This window comes from Anas acuta, chromosome 1 (assembly GCF_963932015.1).
Source record: "Anas acuta chromosome 1, bAnaAcu1.1, whole genome shotgun sequence".
Taxonomy (NCBI): domain Eukaryota; kingdom Metazoa; phylum Chordata; class Aves; order Anseriformes; family Anatidae; genus Anas; species Anas acuta.
In genome coordinates this window covers 93413320-93433558 of record NC_088979.1, presented here as the reverse complement: position 1 = coordinate 93433558, position 20239 = coordinate 93413320, and the positions used below count along the sequence as shown (strand labels likewise).

The window sequence follows — 20239 nt, the reverse complement described above, 5'->3', positions numbered from 1 at the left end:
TGGTAGACAGTTTCCTCTCCCTTCTAAAAAGAAGAGCTAGTATTCAAAAGCAACTGTATTAAAAGATCTTTTTAAAGCCAAAAAGTTAGGAAAGTTAGGACATATGTAATCAATAATATAGTCTCTAAATATTTATTTATTTATTTTTATTTTCCCTGGAGAAATCTCCATCTGCAGAAGGAATAGAATTTAGTGGGTGTGTAAGGCCTATCCGATGAAAAAGTTGGCTGGTTGTAGATCTAATTTCTCTTTCACTCATAAAATCCACTTGTGTAAAAAGGATGACATTGTAATGAGAAGACTATTTAGTTCTCGGTCCCCAACTCTCATCTAATTCTCCTATTTGAAAGGTTACAGAAATACTTAATTAAAATTCTGGTTGGCTGTCATTAAAACCACACACTCTTCATTTCCTGGGTGCTCAGTTGAGACCTGGAGATTTTGTTTTTAATCTTGGTTACCAACCTTTTGCACCTGACACTGCTAAAGTTTAGCTTCTTTAGAAGAAAGCCAACTGGGAAGGCAGGACTGGGACCTGGGACATCATTAGTGGTAACCCTTCTCTCTGATTTCTCTAGAGGTCTTTGGCAGGTAATTCTGAGCTCCAGTCTCAATTTCTGCCTGCAAGGTGAAGACAGCAATAACTTCTTTTATTTTCTGCAAAGTACTTTGACGCAGTGTTGAAAGCCCCACAGGACAACCCAGGAGGAAATGCATGAGCAGGTGTTGTGAGCTGAAGGTTGTCCGGGCATGATAAGTCTGGCTATTCCTAGCTTGAAAGCACTCTGAAACCACAGCTGCTTCAAGTCTTTCACTGCAGACTGATGGGTATAGAATATGTATAGACCAAATTGCTTTTACCTGCTATTCTCATACATCACTGTCATTTACAGATCCAACTGTAAACAGTTTCTCTTTTATGTTACTGGCAATGTAAGGTTTTAAACCAAAACAAATTCCCACCCAAGCAGTCATTCCACCACCATCTCCTCTGAACTAAACTATCTAATCAAAATTTGTGTAAGACACGTATACATTCATATAAACATAAATCTGTGCATATATGTGTGTATATATCTATTAAGGTATTTAAGAAATATTTTGTGCACATAAAAATAACATTATTTTAAATGAAAAAACCCTCAGGTCTCTAATCCCTAGTTCATCAAATATTACCTCTGATTATGTGGAAAGAGGGTTAAAGAGGACATTAAAACCTGAAATTACTGAGCTGCTCATAGAAGTAGTTAGTGAATGTAGGCAATAATCTGTTGTTTAAAAAGCAAAATCCCCAAGGATTTTGAGTCCATGTGTTCACTGTGCATGCATGGCATGTATATCTAATAGATCAATATTTCACAGACAAAGAACAATTTACATGACAGACTGTAAATTATAATGGCTCCAAAACCAGCCAGTATAAATGGATTCTAAGCAGTGTGAATCAATAACAGACGATTCTCTAATAGCTTCCTCACTGCTGGTGGGAGACAAACGCTAAAGCACCACATCTGTTCTGTTGCCACCTTGGGAATGCCTGATGCTGCGTATCCTATCCAGATCTTTGTTCTGGTCATTTTATTGTATTGTATTGTATTTTATATTTTTTTAATTTTCTATCTTGGCAGCCTTGTAGCCATGCACTTGAGATCCTCACTGTTCATGCCTAAGATTTCAGCAACATAATGAAGATTAGGCAGTTAATATGATGTTATTTACTATGGTTAATGATATGATGCTAATTAATGACGGTAGTTAATACTTCTGGCATTCTAAGTGTTAATCATAGAGAGGCTAACTATGACAAAAGATTTCTAGATAGACACAGCTCACCTCTGACAACCCTAACTTTCTTTTTCTACCACATCTATAAAGCATTCACTTGTGCAACTCTTCTGAAACTGCTCATGTTCAGGTTGCGAATAGTATCTTTCATTTGTTTGTTCTAGCAACAGAGTTCATCAATCCCTTCTATGTTTCTGTAGATCTGTAATGAATTTTCTGTTCAGAGAGAAGTTCAGAGAGAACAGTCAAGAGAAGACTTTCTGAATCTCAGGTCTCTTGTTCTTTCTCTTTGGATCACTGACATCATTGAGTTTTAATTTTCTCTCCCCTTTTTGTTCATTTATTTATTTATTTATTTATTTATTTATTTTTAAACTGTCTCTCATTCACTTTTGTTGATTCTACTATGTTTTATTCTTTAACATACTGCGTATTAGCATTTATAGTGCAGGGGTTATTTTTAAAGAAACATCATTCCACACAGGAAAAGACAAAAAAAAAAAAAAAAAAACACCAAATGAAACCAACAACTACAACAACGACGATTTAACTCCTTCTTCCCACAGCAACCTCTGATAACTGCGTGGGTTAAATATATTTGCTGGTGATAGGAACTTGCCTCTACCTGTCCTGTTACCCATTGCTCACTCAGCCCCAATCCCACTAACATGTTCCATCTGTCCCAATAGTCTCTCTACTTCTGATACTTATTCATCATCCTCTACGTCTCTTTGTGGTTGTTTTGAATGGTGAGTTATGTGAGGACATGTCTTCTAGTACCGGTACTCTCAAAGAATGTGGGAATTGTGTGAGGTTATACAGGTGAACATAAGACATTAAGATTCTATCTTTTCTCTTCCCTCTTCCAACTTTTCTCTGTTTTTACTGAACTATAATTAATTCTCTGATTTCTGTTTTGTTTCTGCTAAGGTCTGACGGCTGAACCTTAGCATGTCTAAGAAAGGATTTTGTGCTCTGCTCCTCCCTTTCAAAAACCCTCTTTTGCCTTCATTTCCAGTTCTAGTCTTTGGTGTGAACAGAGGGCTCTGTTCCTTTTGTTTCCATAGCATTTCGTCATTTCAGTACCACCTTTAACTCCCCCTGCTTTTCCTCACTATGTGTTAAGTGTTTCTATCATGATCCTGTACATCTTTTCTATCTAATCATATTACTAAAGCTGCAGTAATATACATTCTGTATAATATACATAGACTGATACACACTGTAAATCTGATGCTCAGATTTCCCCTTCCTCCCCTCTGCAAACATATACTCTCACATCCCCCTCCATTGTTCACTGTTGCAAGCATGTTCCCAGTTTTTTTCTGTGTCTCTGCTAGCACTTTTCCTTTCTATTATTAAATTAAAGCTTCTTACGCTTTTCAGAATGCACAAGAAATCAGAGCCCTGTTATAGGTCTGCTCTTCTCTCTGTCTCTTCACCTGGCACCCCTTAAAAGTGGGTTTCCTCAGGATGAACCATAGTCATGAAACTACCCATCAGTATTGGTCACTGAAATACATGTACACATTCTTCATTTTGGTCTTCTTTCTAGTACATGTGAACTCTCCAGGGCAAGGATTGTATTAATGATCTGCCATAGATCATCTTTTCTACAGGCCACTATATGCATCTGATACTCTAAAAATTAAAAACTGTAATGGATGTCTGCCATGAAAGGGAAGAAGAAACAGTGGATAGGGGTACTGCAAGTGAATTAGCAATAAAGACAGTTAGAGCTGCCTGATCAGTCTTATTGGAATAGTGTTTTTTTCTAAGCCTCAAGGCAAATACTGTAGATTGCTTGGTGCACTTCTGTGTATAAAAGGGATAAGAGTGGAAAAGAGGAAGAAAAGAACCAGCCATTTTTCTTCCTTTTTTTTTTTTTTTCTCCTTTTCTGCAGTAATCTGTAGATACTTGGCTGAGATGGGCTAATATTAAAATGAAACCACATTGTCACACTCTTCCTACACCTCTAAGCAACAGACAGAACCATACATAAGAGACAGTACTCCCTAACATCTGACTGAAACACATTTGCTTTCACTGTGCCAAGTGGAGGGTGGAAATTGTATCAACACCTTGCTTTAAAAATGCTGTGAGCAAAGATTAAAAAAAAAAAAAAAAGGAACAGAAAGAATAAGGAGGCTTATATATGGAGCTCAAATTGTGATTTATACTGACAATTTCAGTGGTAAGCAATTCCATTGTTTCTTTGCCCATTTGAGAGTTTTTTTTTTTACCTTTTAGCTCTCCCTGAAGCTATAAACCATCTCAAGCACAGTAAAACAGCAGTTGTAGCTTCCTCTTAGGCAACAGTACCTATTCTCCTTTTCTGGCTTCCTGGCCCCTAAAAGCAAGATATATTATGAATGTATAATCATTTTCCCCTCCTTCTCTCCTTTTCTCCTTCCCTCTCTCCCATGTCTCTTCCTTCCCTCTTTCTTTCTTTCAGCAACCTTCCTCACTCCTCAAAGATATATGGTCTATTGTGATTCCTTAAACTTATAAATGTCAGTCCTTCCCCCAGCCTGCCCCCACCAGATTCTGCTGTTTCAGTTCTCCAACATCTCTTGCTATATATAGCCAATTTGTCTAACTGAGTAGAAAAAAAAATCCTTTACTTTCTGTAGGGAATACCAGCAAAGCAGCAAATATTGCCATGGCAACAAGCCTCTCAATCCATCAGACTCCCGCAGTATCTAATACATAATCTGTGAGGCGGAGACAAGTGTTGAAAAATGAACATGACATATGTCACTTCAGGATTTAATGTCCTTTCCCCATGACCTTAATTAGCTCACCTTATTTTGGGTAGTTATTCATTTTCTGCTAGAAACTTCTTTTTTATTTTGCTATATTGAGGAAGCTTATGTGTGATCCACATTCATTAAGATGCAATTTTTGACTTTTTTTTTTTTCCCATAAACATGTCACAAAATGGGAGTTTCTATAGTAACACACAATGCAGACTTAATTTGAAATTATAATCTCTTGATAAAGATGAGATTCCCCCCAGCCCCCATCTCAGAGTATTTTATTTTTTTTAAAGAAAAACATTGCTTTTGTCACAGTGGTATACCTCTCTTCTGTTCCGAAGAATGTTTGAAAAGAGTTTCTTAAAATTAAGACTCATCACCTAATGGCACTACTGAACTTTAAAGTACATATTCTCAGCACTTCTTTTCTGTGTACAATATTTTCTCTGTACAATATAAATTTTGTATAATTCTCTTGGTTTATGGCCTTATCTTATTCTTAAATTATTAAATTCTTCCACTATGATTGTTTGTTTAATGCCATGGAAAAAAGGATAACTTCATTAATCAACAACAATTGCAAGGACTACTGGAAAGGCCTTTCTCAAGTTTAATATACCTTGGATTTTTAAACTAGTTTTCTAAGACATATGCTGCTATTGATTTTGTTTATTCCTCAATGTTATGACTTTAAAATATTTAAACTATTGACCGATTTCAACTGCATTTAAGAAGTATTTCCAGACCTTCTGCTATTGAGTGGGAAGAAATAGGTCTGCAAGTTCTTCTGTCAAGGATTTGGAAGCAGAAGTGGAAGTGGGGAGGAGGAAGGAAAGGAAGGAGAAGAGAAGGGTTTTCTCACAGTTGTAACATCCAAAACGCAGAGGGAATCAAACATTTCATGGAGAACTGGACTGTCCTAGTGGGGCAGAAAGAGTCAACAAACCAGTTCTAATCAGTGGGGTGTCTGAGGAAGGAACTAATACCTATTGCAAATGGCCCATATATAAATGCTCGACACACCATCTTTTATGAAATCACTTGCACAAAATGAAACCTAATGCCCATGGTTACCTGCCCTGCACTCCCAACAACGTTTTGTCAGGGCTTTATATCAGACTCTTGGCCAAAAGATTCATCCTTTGTAGTTAAACATTCAGGTTGTGAAATTGGCTATGGAGCCCACCGCCTCCTTTTCCTCATGTTTCTGCATTTCAGAGGACTAGACTCAGCTATTGAACACTGATGTTCTTCATAGCCAGCTGCTCAAAGGTCAACAGGTGTCTCTGAACAGCAAACAGAAGTGTGCCAACAGCCTGACTCAGGCTCTGCTACCAGTCTACCTGTCCAACATTTTTTTACATGGTTGTAAATTAAGATGGTTCAGATCTACAACAGAAGAAAGGCAAGCTGTTCTGAATTGAAGAAATTTACTTTAAAATTATACCATTTTAAGTTAATTTTAAATTTGGTTGTTTATAATGTTTTCCTTATACCTGCAAGCTTTTGTTGTTGTTGTTGTCAGCAGCCTTGGGAAGTTTTGCGAATGTCAATCAAGTGCACGGCAAAATCCAAAAGATCTTTTGCAAGGGCACTGAATGAACCAAGATAACACTGGGTTTTCAAAACTGATCACAGGCTCATGACTTTGACATTGTCAGTCTTTCCATTGTGTGGACTGCTCTCCCTGGTTGGTGGTTGTGGGGAGTTGTACCTTAATGCAGAGTTCTACTTATTCGGAGTTGCTCATGTAAAGAAATCATTTAAATGAGTTTATAAGTCTCTTTCCTTCCTTTTCATGTTAATATCATGAGCACCTTATAAAATTAGGGATGTAGGAGAAACAGTAGGAGTTTTTTTGCTTCACTTTAATGGGTTTTGTGTCATGCTTTTCATGAATTCATTTTTAAACATTACAGCACATGTGATTGAATGGGTACTAAAAATATGCAACATTCACCCACAAATTAGTACAACAGCATGAGCTACTTGCGCCTTAAATAGTAATACTCCCCTAAATAAAAATGTTATCACCAAAAAGACACTCAAATACATGCGAGAGCAATATACCATAGGAAACAAACTGACTTAGCAGGAGGTCTGTAGATCTTTTCTGCCTTATTAAAAAAAAAAAAAAAAAAAAAGGAAGAAAATGTACTCCAATATGGTATTCTATGTTTCAGTAGGTTTTGGAGGATATTATTCTTTGCCTATCATTAAAATAACTGTTCAAACAATATGAGAAAATGGAGCAGAATGAGATATTTAAACTGCCTCCCAAACCTGTCAAGTGAAAGTATAGGTTTTCTAAACTCAACAAAAATGTACCACTTTTAAGGACAAGTAATTGTGCTATTTGTTGTCTTTTTGATTTACAGCTAGATAAGTGAACCCTTCATGATGTGTGACGTGACTCCATTGCATAAGTTCCTAGGAGCAACAGAAGAAACCTGCAATATAGAGATAGTAGACTCAGCTTGACAAAGATAAATTTGTCAGATGATGACAATCATTCTGTTTCTTGTGAATGAACTAAAGCAGTAATTTAAAGTATCATGATTTGGGAGCATAATCATCTCTGTGTGCCATTCACAATCAATTGTAGTAGAACAGAGCTTTATATTGTTCTGTGCATAGATTGTGAGCTGCGTGAAGATTTATGGACATAGATTTGGAATTGGACAGAACCATAAAATCTGACCTCTGAGATAAAATAACCAATTAAATTTCATCAAATATCTGAACTCAGTAACTTACATACAACTAAAACATGAGTGACTTGATGGATGTCAGGACAAAAGACTGTGTTTTACAAACCAACAGTATTGTGAAGTTTGTCTCTAGTCTCTTTGGCCATACTGCTCTCAGTTCCCATGTTAACAAGGTGAGGGAGGACCCAGATAGGGAAGGACAGGTCTCAGTGAAAACTGTTGTGATGGTGGCCAGCAACTCTTACAGCTTCAGATATGTCATTGTTTTTTTGTCTCCTTACAAGCTGCTACCTTGGGCCTCTTTGGTTATTTGGTAGGATCTCTAAGATATTGGGACAAAAATGAAATAATTTTGTAGCTGTACTTAAAGCTCTTACAACTGCTTAGGTAGCCCCAGGTGCCCCATACTGATGATGGATTAAAAGGGTACTTGGCCTTAAAGTTACAAGAAGATGAGGAAAGTTATCTTATAATTACTTACTGATACTCCTTTTGTAGGGCCAGTAATGGTTATGGTAATAAGTGGTGAAGAGGGAGATATAAAGCAGTTTATCAAGCAGACGGATGTGGAATAAACCATTCATAGAATAACTTTTACCTAGTTTTCATAGATTAGTGTATCACTTCCTTCTGTATGTGGATTATCACCTTCTAACTCCTTATATTTTAATATATGAATTAATACACTGAATGTTTGTACTCCCTGCCAGCCAGAATTCCTTTAAACTCTTTGCCTACTCTATAATACTTTGTGACAAACTCTTTCATAAACTATATGCTCTGTGAAAGTATTTCCTCAGATGTGTTGCTAAATGTGATGGCATTAAGATTTTCTGAAACTTGTCTTTCACCAGCTCCCCTTTCCACAAGCTGGTGCTGTCAAGTAGGGTAAATAGAAGTACGCTTATCTATGGTACTATTCTATCTGTTGAGCCGTGTCTGTCCTGAGGAAACATGGAGTTTTATTTTGCATAAATACTGATTCTGAAAATTTCACTTAGTCCAACATTTATTTATTTATTTATTTATTTCAAATGAAGTTGTAAGACATTAAGGCAAACTAACATCAGAAAGTCATATTTGGGTTCTGACTCCAACATCCAGCAGATGACTTTCAGATGAAATGGGATATACAAATGCAAGAGCTACGCTTCTCAAAGTAACTTTGTTGCTGCTACTCCTGTGTTAAGAGTTAAAGAAACTCCATATTTCTTAAGCATTTATTTTTAATTGCCAATTAGGTGAGTAAGAGCTGCATGTCTTCTGCTGCTGCTACCAGTAATATTTTTCGTTTCAGCAAGCCTTACTGCTTTTCATTATTTTGCTTATAGGTATATGGATTAAGAAGTGTGCTTACAATAATGACAAAGTGGAAGGTGCTTAGCAAAGATTGACAAAGACTCGAGACACTGAATGTTGAATTGTGATTATAAAATCTAACCCTACAGTTTAAATAAAGGGGGTGAGAGTATGTTTTTGTAAGATGGCAAATATTTGAAGAGGGAAAGTAGGGGAATTATTTGCAGAGAGGATGATAGTAGGAAAAAGGAGCAATCTCTAATTATACATCAGTTTCATGCAGTACATATTTCTAACAGAGAGGTGCACAAAACTGTGCCCTCCTTTCTGTCAGAGAGATATGTCTGTACAATGTATCTGACTGGGATGGCAAAGGGGGAAACACTGGATTCTGTAGTAGACAGATGTTGGACTGTGGAAGAGCCACTTTGCACAATCACTGCAGTCCAGTCCATGAATCTGAAAAGAAACAGTGCTGCACATTTTTATTTTTATTTTTTTTAACAGCTCATTTATTGCTGGGAATGACTCTCACTGGAGTCTTTTTGGTTTTCTCCTGCAAGTAGTTCAAGATATTTTATGGCAAAAGAAATAGTGGTAAATAAAGTTGGCGGAGCCTGAGGTATGAGTACAGGCACTGGCTCAGAAATGTGTGCAGTACACAAGAGAGAACTTAACTTGTAGGTACTGTTTTTTCTGTAATATTGTTAATACGGTCCCTGATATACCCTCTCAAATATTTGAAGAGCAATGGAGGCAGGTGAAAAATGCAGGGACAATATAGTCTAGTTTTAGGGGTTATCTTAATACCTGATTGTAGACTTTTAAAAGACATCTGTCAAAAATACCATAAGACCTTTCACTTATCGTTTATATTGAATAATGCAACTGCTCTCTTTTTGCAATACAGTGGGATATTTTTCTTTCACATCAAATAGTTTATCATACCATGTCCTATGAGGTTTCCAGACATTGATTCCGGAGACCTTTGCAACTCATGTTCAAAGTCTAAGAGTTTAAGAATCCAATATGTTTGTGGTGCTACCTTATAAACAGCTGTTCTTGTATATCTTAGATACCATCTTCCCCCCTCCCCCCCCCCCCCTTTTTTCCTGGATTGTTTTTCTGTTAACAGTTGACCTGTTCTTTGCTATTGTTCTTTGTTGAACAGTTCTTTGCTATTGATCATGTTATGTTTATTTCCTAGAACTAAAATCCATTATAGTCTCTTATCTGCTTGATAGCTCAATAAGTCACATCTAAGTTAGATAGTTTTCTACAGCTTTCAGAAACATTGATCCTGCTTTTCACCATTTCATTCATCTCGACTGCTCACCATGAAGACAATTGATTGGTGTCTCAGACATTTGTAATGTCTTCTTTATCCTATGTGAATATGAACTTCCTACTTTTTTACGTGTACAGTGTGGGCTTTTCTTTCAGTGCTACATAGTGCTCACTTCTCCAAACAAAATCTGTTAATGAATAGCACCTTTGGAAGATTTAAGCACATGTTAAATAGATACAGAAAAGTTCTGTATTAGGAGAGCATTCAAATTGTGAAACCAAGCACAAAACAGCTAGAGATACAGAATTGTCAGTGCTTGTGCAATGCTGACTGGTCTGTGTGTGACATAGCTTATTATCAGGGTATATGAATGAGGTAATGTCACCTCAACATAGACTTTAGCCACCTACTTTTTGGCAGCATAGTCCCAAAAAGAGGTCCTCAAAAACTGGTACTTAAAATCTGAAGTAACTTTTGCATTTGATATTAAATTTCCACACATGCTTAAAGTCCAGTCATGTCCAACAACATCTGTGTCCTCTTTGAAGAGTCTCTTCTCCCTAATTCTCCCTCCTACCTAATCTCATCCAGATTCACTGTGCTGTTCAGATGTTGTAGCGATATGACTGTTTGAGTTCTGTAGAGAGTGGTGTTGTGGGAAGATTTTTTTTTTTTTTCCCAAATGTCTTTGTGCCTAGACCACTTAGTTTTAGTGTAGAAGGTGAGTGTTTACTTTAGGAAGCATATGACTGTAATAACCTAGCTCCATTGTGATATGAACCATAACAATGCAAAGCAAAGGCACTGAAAATTCTTAGATATTGTCAGACAAACTATAGTTTCTGTCTTAGAAATGATTAAGCCTGAGTGAATAAAAACTAATGGTAGGACTGAAACACACTCCTCTCATGCAAAAATCAGCCTGAATAGAATTTTTTTGTTGTTGTTAAAGTTGTAAGTAACAGGAAATACTGTACTTCAATAATATGCACTTCAATAACATAGCCTATCTACACTCACAGATTCTTTCTGGAAAAAGAAATTCAAAAACAATCAGAAATTATTACTTCATTTATAATTCATCTCTTGGTTTTCTCATACCTGATAATTTGTTTTTAATTTTCACAGAAATTTTAGCTTAATAAAGTAGTACTAAGCTTCTGGAATCATACGAATATATGAGAGTCTTCATTTTCATTTAGAAAAAAAGTAAATTTTCTTTCCCTCATACTTGCAGAGACAAATTAAAGACACCTGGAAGCTAAGAGAATGAAGAGCAAAAACTCTTCACATTATTTTATAATCAGTACTAGAAATACTGTCAATCATCTTCCCGATTAAGACAAGTTTCTATTGTATCTTGGGCAGCTATCATTTCATAGTTCTCCTAAACCCCTTCTAATTCAGCACTGAAACAAAAGAACTTTCTGCTGTCTTGCGTAATGAAGTTCTGTTTCAGAATCTCATTCTACTCTCCAAACGTGACCTTTACTATGTGGAATAAACTGTATTTTTGTTTAATTATAATAGTGCAGTTCTCTCTGTTCATTTCATTATATGCATTAGTTAACTGCTGATGAAATAATAACAATAATAACAAAATACACATTCTGGTTATTTGTAGTTTAAATTTGACCAAAGTCTTAAGTAATCAATTTTGAAAGAAACTATGTCAATCTATGTATACCTTCGAGTCAACAGTAATTAGTTATTCTATTTAATTAAACAAGTAGCTCTATGACTTAATATTTTCCATGAAACTGTTTTTATAGAAATATCTATCATAGCAGAGCTCTTCTGTTACTGAAAATGTAAGAGATGATGAAAATGCATATTTTGGAAAAAAAACCAAACTTACTATTCTACTATTGGCATGCTCTTATAAAAAGGTTAACCATGAAATGATAACTGAGTATCTTGAAAATAAATGACTGTAACTTTCTCACACATGTAAGTCACTTTATGTATGAGTTTTCTGAACACTCTGGAGTTTTTGCACTTGAATTTTGCCAAGTAAAAAACTGCTCTTTCTAATTAAATAATCACATGTAATATCAGTGGAAAATTTTGGACTGGATATTTGTACTTTTAATTGTTTTCTGAGGTGAAAGAATCAGTCTTCTAGACCTTCAAGACAGAAATGCAGCTTTTAGGATCATTTCTTCAAATTCCTAGTACTTTGTGTGTACAGCTGGTGTTGTGTTCACACCAGATAGCATTTACACATGTACCACCAACTTGTGATGTGATGGTAAAGAGGGTCATGTTTCTTAACAAAATCACAAAGAAAATGAGGGCAGTATAGCGGGAAAAAAAAATGAAGTAGAAAGTTCACAATATTCTATACCAATATATAGTATAATGGATATGTGTTTACTGTAATGTACCATACTCTTTTCTTACATGTTTTAAAACTCAAAATAATTAGAATTGCTAAAAAAAATAATAATAATATCCAGAAACTACCCTAGTACATGTAAATCTGAAAATGCTGTCACTTTAAAGTAATTCAAAGCAGAAATATTTTTTCTCTTCATAAAGCCTCTCTACAAGTGTGAGAGCACTAGGGACACTTCAGATTTAGATGTTGGAGATAAAAAGAAAACTTTAGTGAAAAGCACTCTATCACAAAACAGATCTCTCCTAGCTTTTGTGTGCTCCTGAAAAGTCTTTCAAATTAACTTGAAACATTTTTTTTTCTTTCTGAGTAAAATTAATGGCAAACATAATTTAGAAGGTTCTATTCAGAGTAATCTAAGGTCTCAGTCTTCGTTGTTTCACTAACATTGAAAGTATAATTACAGACGTTTGGGATATACATGTATGTATTTTTAACAAATGAAGAAACATCCTTGTTTTGACCAACTCTTCTGCTTCTGACTGGTCTAACACAGGAGCTTAACTGTGGCTTAACTGGGAACCAGAACAAGTATGACTGTTTTCTGACATACCTTCACTGCCTGAGGGCATCTTAATTGGATGTCACTTCTCTGTTTAACTGGTTTAAGGTAACCAGCTATGCCCATTTCTGATTGTAACCTGTAGCAAGTTCACACTGCTCATGTCATACATTGATTATGCTGCAGTCATCATATGGCACCCTAGATCCATGCTTTTGCATAATTCATGGTTGAGACCTTGGACCTCCATGTTACCTTAGAAAAAGTTTTTCCAAACTTTTTCAAACCAGTAAGCCTCAAAGATAGGTCTGGATGAAAGACAAGGGACAAGCACACTTGTTCCTCAAGAAAGAACACAGCCCTGGCAGGGTTTTTGGAAATAACAGGAGCTTGAGGAGGGCTTTGCAGCTGCTATCCAAGCCCAAGAGCCATCATGTTGCAAAAGGAGAATCCAGGTAGCCCATGACATAAGACAGACATCTCATAGATGCTTATTAGGGGCTATGATGTAAACAGGTTTCTTTCACCTGAGGCAGCTCAGGACCATGATGCACACTGTGACTAAATGAATAGCAGGAGGAGAAACCGGTGAGGAGATTTTTTCCAGTATTTTAATACTGGGACCTAAAAGGAATTTTCTAAGCTACTGCCAAGGTATCACTATATTTGGCTGCTTACTAAGGGTCTTATAAAAATTCTTATTCAAAATGGTGATCACTCCTGAGGACTGAATAGTTCAGTACAGGATGTTTCTCTAAAGTATCTAATTTTTCATATTGGACAAATTAATGTTGGCTGTTTAACTTTGTTGGTGACACAGACAGTAGGGTCAAGTGCATCCTCAGCAAGTTTGCTGATGACACCAAGTTGTATGTTGCAGTTGACATGCTGGAGGGAAGGGATGCCATCCAGAGGGACCTTGACAGACTTGAGAGGTGGGCCTGTGTGAACCTCACGGAGGCCAAATGCAAGGTCCTGCATCTGGGTTGGGGCAATCCCAAACACAAATGTGGGCTAGGTGGAGGATGGATTAAGAACAGCCCTGAGGGTGTTGATGAGAAGCTCAACATGAGCTGGCAGTAAATGCTTGCAATCCAGATGAGCTGGCAAGGGCATGCTTGCAATCCAGAAAGCCAACTGTACTCTTGGCTGCATTAAAAGCAGTGTTGCAAGCAGGTCAAGGGAGGGGATTCTCCTTCTCTACTCTGCTCTTGTGAGACCCCACCTGGAGCACTGTGTTCAGCTCTGGGGCCTCCAGCACAAGAAGGACATGGACCTGTTGCAGTGATTCCAGAGGAGGGCCATGAGGATGTTCAGAAGGCTGGAACATCTGTCCTATGAAGACAGGCTGAGGGAGTTGGGGTTGTTCAGCCTGGAAAACATAAGGCTGTCGGAAAACTTTATAGTGGTCTTCTAGTACTGATAGGAAGCCTACAAGAAAGCTGGAAAGGAACTCTACCAGGGAGTGTATGATAAAACTAGTGGTAATGGCTTTAAACTGAAGAGGGTAGATTTACATTAGATATAAGGAGGAAATTCTTTACCGTGGGGGTCGTGAGGCACTGGCACAGGCTGCCCAGAGAAACTGTGGATGTTCCATCCTTGGAGGTGTTCAAGACCAGGCTGGATGGAGCTTTGGGCAACCTGGTCTGGTGGGAGGTGGACACCTCCCTATGGTGGACACCTACCCATGGCAGGGGGACAGGAATTAGGTGGTCTTTCCCTTCCAACCTGAACCATTTTGTGATTCTATAATTCTAAATACAGCAGACCAAATTTCTGCTACCTCCCTGTGCTGCTTAATATTTACTACGTTGCTTGCTGAGCTTTAGGTATTCCCAACAAAGATAGTACCATCATTTGGTTTAAAAATGACCAAGAGTGCATGGAAAGCAGGAGAAAAACAGAAGAGAAAGAAAAGCATTAGGAAAACACTCTGGTTCCTGGTTTCATTTGTACCTCAGCTTTCAAATATTCTAAGATTACATGAGGTAAATTGCCCAGCTCAAGCTATAAAGAAATTTCAGAATGCATATGGATTTTAAGGCATTATAAAGGAATTCTTGGACATCTACCTGGGGCTCAATGCAATTATGGTGGCTTTGTATTAATTTTGTGCAAGTGTTGTAAAATAATAACTTGGGGCAAAGAGTGCTCTTGTGTGCTACACATTTCTGCTTATATATCAGCTCTTAGTGACTATCCCAAATAAACGTAGCACAGCATTTTTTTCTAGTTTGCACTTTAACTGTTATATCATAATGATTTCTCTCTCTCTCTCTCTCTCTCTTTTATTTTATTTTCTTATTTTAACCCCCAAGGCAGACTGCTTCCTCAACACACACAAGTGCAGGGCTCTGTCATGATACCTCATATCTCTCCATCATCATATAGGTCCTACAGAAAAAGTACAGAAGGTATATATATATTTATTTTATTTTATTTTATTTTATTTTATTTTATTTTATTTTATTTTATTTTATTTTATTTTATTTTATTTTATTTTATTTTATTTTATTTTATTTTATTTATTTTATTTTATTTTATTTTATTTTATTTTATTATTAATCTTATCTATAATATGACAGATTTTCCACCTCCACCACCAGATGAACATACAGAATGTGACAAAATATAAACTGTTGTCCCTGCTAGTAAGGATAACTGACTTGGGAAAACTACTACACCAGTGTTCCTTTTAATGCACAGTATGACATGAATCTGAGGTACTAAGATTTTATTACAGGAAAAACATTCAGAGAATCTGTATGGAGAAGTAAGGGTACAGAACAGTGCTTGGTAACTTCATCATAGCATTTTGGTAGAGAGAACAAAATAGAGAAGTGGAGGGAAGGTGTTATATTAATTTTGGAACTGTGCAAAAAGGTGAAGAGGAAAGAGAGAAGAAGCAGAGCTTTTGGGTGAAGGGCAAATAATCATTTTGCCATACTAGTGCCATGAACAAACTATTTCTGGAGTCCTTTATTTATTTTCTCAGTTGCAAGAAAAAGGCTCTGCAATCCAAACCAGAGGTCTAAGCACCCTTTGCTTTTTTTAAGAACTATTTGATCTGTTTTGCCCATATGCCAGTTTGTTGCTTTACCATTCCATTTTTTTGCTTTTAATCTGCGTTAGCTTTATCATGAGCACTGTGGTATATTCAGTGAGGTTTTTCCTTCCAGCATGTGACTTATACTAAAAATATTTTAAAATTTTATGAATCCATTGGAAAATTTCATAAAATATTTGCATGAAGTATGAACAAATACTCATATGAAGCAGCAGTAAATATTTAAAAGAAGCAAAATAAAAATCATTCACAAGGAAAACAGGAATCCTAAGGGAGCTGCATAGTGTATTTTTGAACACCTCCTGATCAGTTATGGACTTTTATGGATGACAGTCATTTTGCTCTTCAAGACATTCAGAAAGTCTGCTTGCATTCACCTAAATCTTTTTGGTGAGGTTCTCACATTGTCTTTGAAAGGCTGTCCAAAGCCCATCCGATACTTAAAGCACAGGAAAGATACTACTTATCTCCTTCCACTTCTGATAACATTTTCCTCCATCATCCCATCTATCTCCATTCCACCCATTAGGGCATCATTCTACAGCTACCCAGTATCCATTAAAGCCAGAGAAACGATGGAGTCCCAGGATGATTCTAAGAATGACATTGTACATCCATAGAAATTAGTGGAGCATATTATTCTTTATGCCAGAGAAGAGGACAAAGTTTCTAGAGGGTCTGGTTTTTTTTGTCCTTTTGGACCTTGCTAAACTGTATTGTTGATCTTTCCTCTGTTACCTCATAGATTTTGTTGCACCACTGAGAAATAATTCTTTCTACTTACTAATAATTGACAAGGCATAGGGATGTGGATCTTGTTGTTCCGAAAAATTGAAAATATCATCTATGAGCCTCCCTCAGAAACCTGAATTTTGCCTGGTCTTACTAGAAGCAGAGTGGGGGACAAGAAATAGACACAACAGCATTCAGATATCAGTGCACAGATCAATGGAAAGAACTCCAGCCAGTGTTTTACTAGAGTTTAACATTGCCATGTATCTTATACTGTTCCCTGCAGTTTGCTACTGCTTAGTAAGACTCACAGTTTGGAGGGGAGCTCTTAGACTGAATTCTGAGTTCTGTATGTGTGCACAAAACTTTAGGAATATGGCCTCCAGTACATGGATGCTTTGATGCCTCTATTGTTTCTCCCAGGTCTGAAGAATTTTTTGTGGGATAGATCACTTCTGATACTGAAATAATATATACATTTTTATAGCTATCATTGGTTATTCTACCTTGCAATAACATATGTAAAGAAATACAGTCAATGTTTTCAAAAGGAAGCTGAGCATACAGGATAGCAAAAAGGCATGGGAGTGCTGCCCTAACAACAGTTCTTTTCAGAACAAACAACAACAATAACAACAACAGGAAATAACTTTCTAATGTAAATGAGTCTTATGTATGTCTGTGTTTCCGTCTTTCTATGGGTTCTGGTTAAACAGAGTAAAAGATTTCTCTCTTTCAGGTCAATTTATTTAAGCTTGCATAGGCTGTGGAGTAAGATTCGTTTTGGGAAAGAGATGGTTGTTTGCCAGGATTTCTTCCTAAATTTTCTCCAAATATTATTCTGGAATAGATTATCCTGTCCGAGTCTCTCAGCTAAGTGTTTATAAGCATTAATCCATTATCTGGATCTGGTATTAAAGAGGAAGCACAAATGACTTCTGGGTTGCATATTCAAGACGATACATGTGTCTTAGAAACCAGTGAAATCAATGGAAAGTTTTTCTCAAATATCTCTGGGCATAATTCCTGTTGGATAAATCTTGCATAGGTAACAATCCTGAATAATTGCACTGGATTTAGTGGGTCGTTTTGTAAGCTAATGAAGAAATTTACACTCTAACCTGAATATAATAAATTAGGCACTCATTACATACACAAGTAGATACATTCGCTTGAAGTGAAATTTCGGCTCATGAAGTTAAACAAGTAGTAGGAGTTCTGCTGGATTTATATCCAAATACAGGTGATTTAAACAGTGAACAAAGAAAATAGAAGTCCTTCCTGTAGGGGTTCTTTTTCTTTGGAAGGAGTTGAATGATTTATGATGAAATTAGGAGTGAAGACAGGGTTGGAATGAGATCCCTGAATGCAAGCACTATTTTCTGTTTTTGTGGTGTTATGTGAGGCAGTGGAACAGATGGAAAAAGAAAGTAGTTGAACTTCCTATTTGTTGTACTCACTCATTGACTCTGTCAATTTGGCCATCTCTGTTTCTCTTTTGGGCTTCTCCTGGGGGAACAGACAAAATAAAAAACAAATATATATATATATATATAAAATACACTTGAGTGCAAGTGGCAATATGAGGGAAGGACATTACTCCTTTATATATTTCTATTGTATTTAGGGATATATATTTGCTTCTAAATAGCCAGTGCCCTTGTTATTATTTTTTGTTTCCTGTAATCTCTGGACTGTATTAACTTTGAAGAATGAAACATATTTATTTCTCTGTGTGTGCATTTGTATTTGGTTGGAATAAAGGAACTTATTCATCCACAGTGATAATGGAGAAAGAAATTCTCCCATTTTATGCTCTGTACTATAATTTGCATATGTGTTCAGGTTTTCTGACAAAATGTGTGAAAATGGCCATCACACAGAAAAAATATACTGGAAAAAAAAAAGAAAAAAGAAAAAAGCTTATTTAGAGAGATATGAATTTCTAATGGAAGCTTGAATGAATGACTTGATATTGGGCCTGACAACTAAATGAATTGAATGAAATACTGTTTGTTTGTTTGTTTGTTTGTTTGTTTTTTCCCTTTGGTGTGTGAGGGACTCCCACTCAAACCTGCTTGTCTTTGTCACTTGTTTGTGAAATCAAATTTTTAGTCTGCTTTGTTTTCTTGTGTCATACACTTGTATTTGCAGTAACTAAGCCTGCTTTGGCAGATGGCTTGGTCAGTCTTGGTCAAACCCTCAGATTTGCTGGAGTTCCCCTTAACAGGGACTGATGTCCAAGAGGGTATGACCTCTTGGAATCTGCATCTCACCTACTGAATTTAGAGCAAGAGTTTGGGTTAAATTAAAAATGTCAACCCTTCACAAACCTTTAAAACCCAGTTAGCTGTTTCTGAGAAGTTGTTATGGCTACTCTGACCCTTATGATCTCAGAAACTATACAAGCCTCTTTAGTAACTCATTCTCAGCCCTGTGGGTAAGCACAGCTACCAGTTACCTGTCTATTACACCACAGCGGTCTTTAAAATGCAAACATTTTAGATGCTCACATCTGACAATTCCAGATGAAGGGAAAAGTACTGGGTATCAACTTCTATTAAAAATGTGTGTGGGAGCTGTGTCTAAGCCCCTGTTGAGGTCAGGAGACAGTGAGTTATAGGACATGAGTATGCAAATGCTGACTTTCTATACAAGCAGCTTTTTCTCCCCCAAATATAAACAGAGCAAATTACCTCCAAGATACAACTTTAATGGACAGTAACCTCAAATAGGTGTTCCTTGCTCCCTGTCTCAGCCCTGGGGCAAGGTGCTGACTTCTGTGTGAGGTGGCCTGCAGTAGCTGCTGAGATGGCTGGGGACAGGATTCATTGTGGCACCATATTTCTTTGGCTGAGTCTGTATGAACAGCACTGGGGTAAGCAATGAGCTGAGAATGGTGTGAGAGTAGTCCCTACCAGATGTTATTTGACAGTATAGACATAGTTTTACAATGCTATTTGACTATGATATGACAAGAGAGAGGGTTGTTCATTTCTGTTTTATTCCAGTACTGGCTTATATTTGGTATAAAAATCTAAGAGAATTTTTCTATACCAAACCTACTACTACTTGCACTTCAGAAAGCCAGAGTTTTGCAAACAAAAACTCACATTTCATAGCAATAGGAAACATTGGAACTCATGACAAGAACAGATAATGCTTTGCAACTGTATGCATACCATTTAGTGTATTTAGTATTAAGACAAGGGTTTAAGGTTATATTCTGCAACAGTGGCAAGGTTAATGGTATAAGCCATGTTGATAACATATCATTCAGCATCAGATTCAGGCGTTATTGTGGAAGAGAAACAAAACAAATCAAAACAAAACCACAAAACAAGAGGAAGAAAGAAAACTGGCATTAGAAATAGCACAAGAGTGCCAGTAAAAAAAAAAAAAAAGTTAATGGTAATGTATAGCAATTTCTTGTATAGCATTAATCATCAAAGCAAAGCACAGCACTGTGAAAATCATCAATAATTTGTGTCCATGTAGCTGTATAATGTGACTGTAAAACACCCCCTTCCACTACAGAACTCACAGTTTATCAGGAATGAACAGTTGGGGAAGATCAATGTTGAGTCCTGAAGATGGAAAGTTGGATTTATTAGACTATTAAGTAGTAGTGATTTTAAATATTAATACTTTTCTCTTGCATATTATTACGTACTTTTCACTAATAATGAAGTCT

General features: G+C 36.6%; 1 protein-coding gene across 2 annotated transcripts in view; it reads right to left on the bottom strand.

Moving 5' to 3' along the window:
* Nucleotides 1-20239, bottom strand: part of KCNJ6 (potassium inwardly rectifying channel subfamily J member 6) — a 162052-nt gene that overhangs the window by 95695 nt on the left and 46118 nt on the right. Inside the window, exon 2 of one of the 2 annotated variants that reach the window (XM_068688200.1) lies at nt 18006-18054. The exons of the other annotated variant lie outside the window; for it this stretch is intronic. Coding sequence (XP_068544301.1) covers nt 18006-18030 — 25 coding nt within the window. The 5' untranslated portion in view covers nt 18031-18054. The remainder of the gene's footprint in view (nt 1-18005; nt 18055-20239) is intronic. 2 annotated transcript variants of the gene reach the window in all.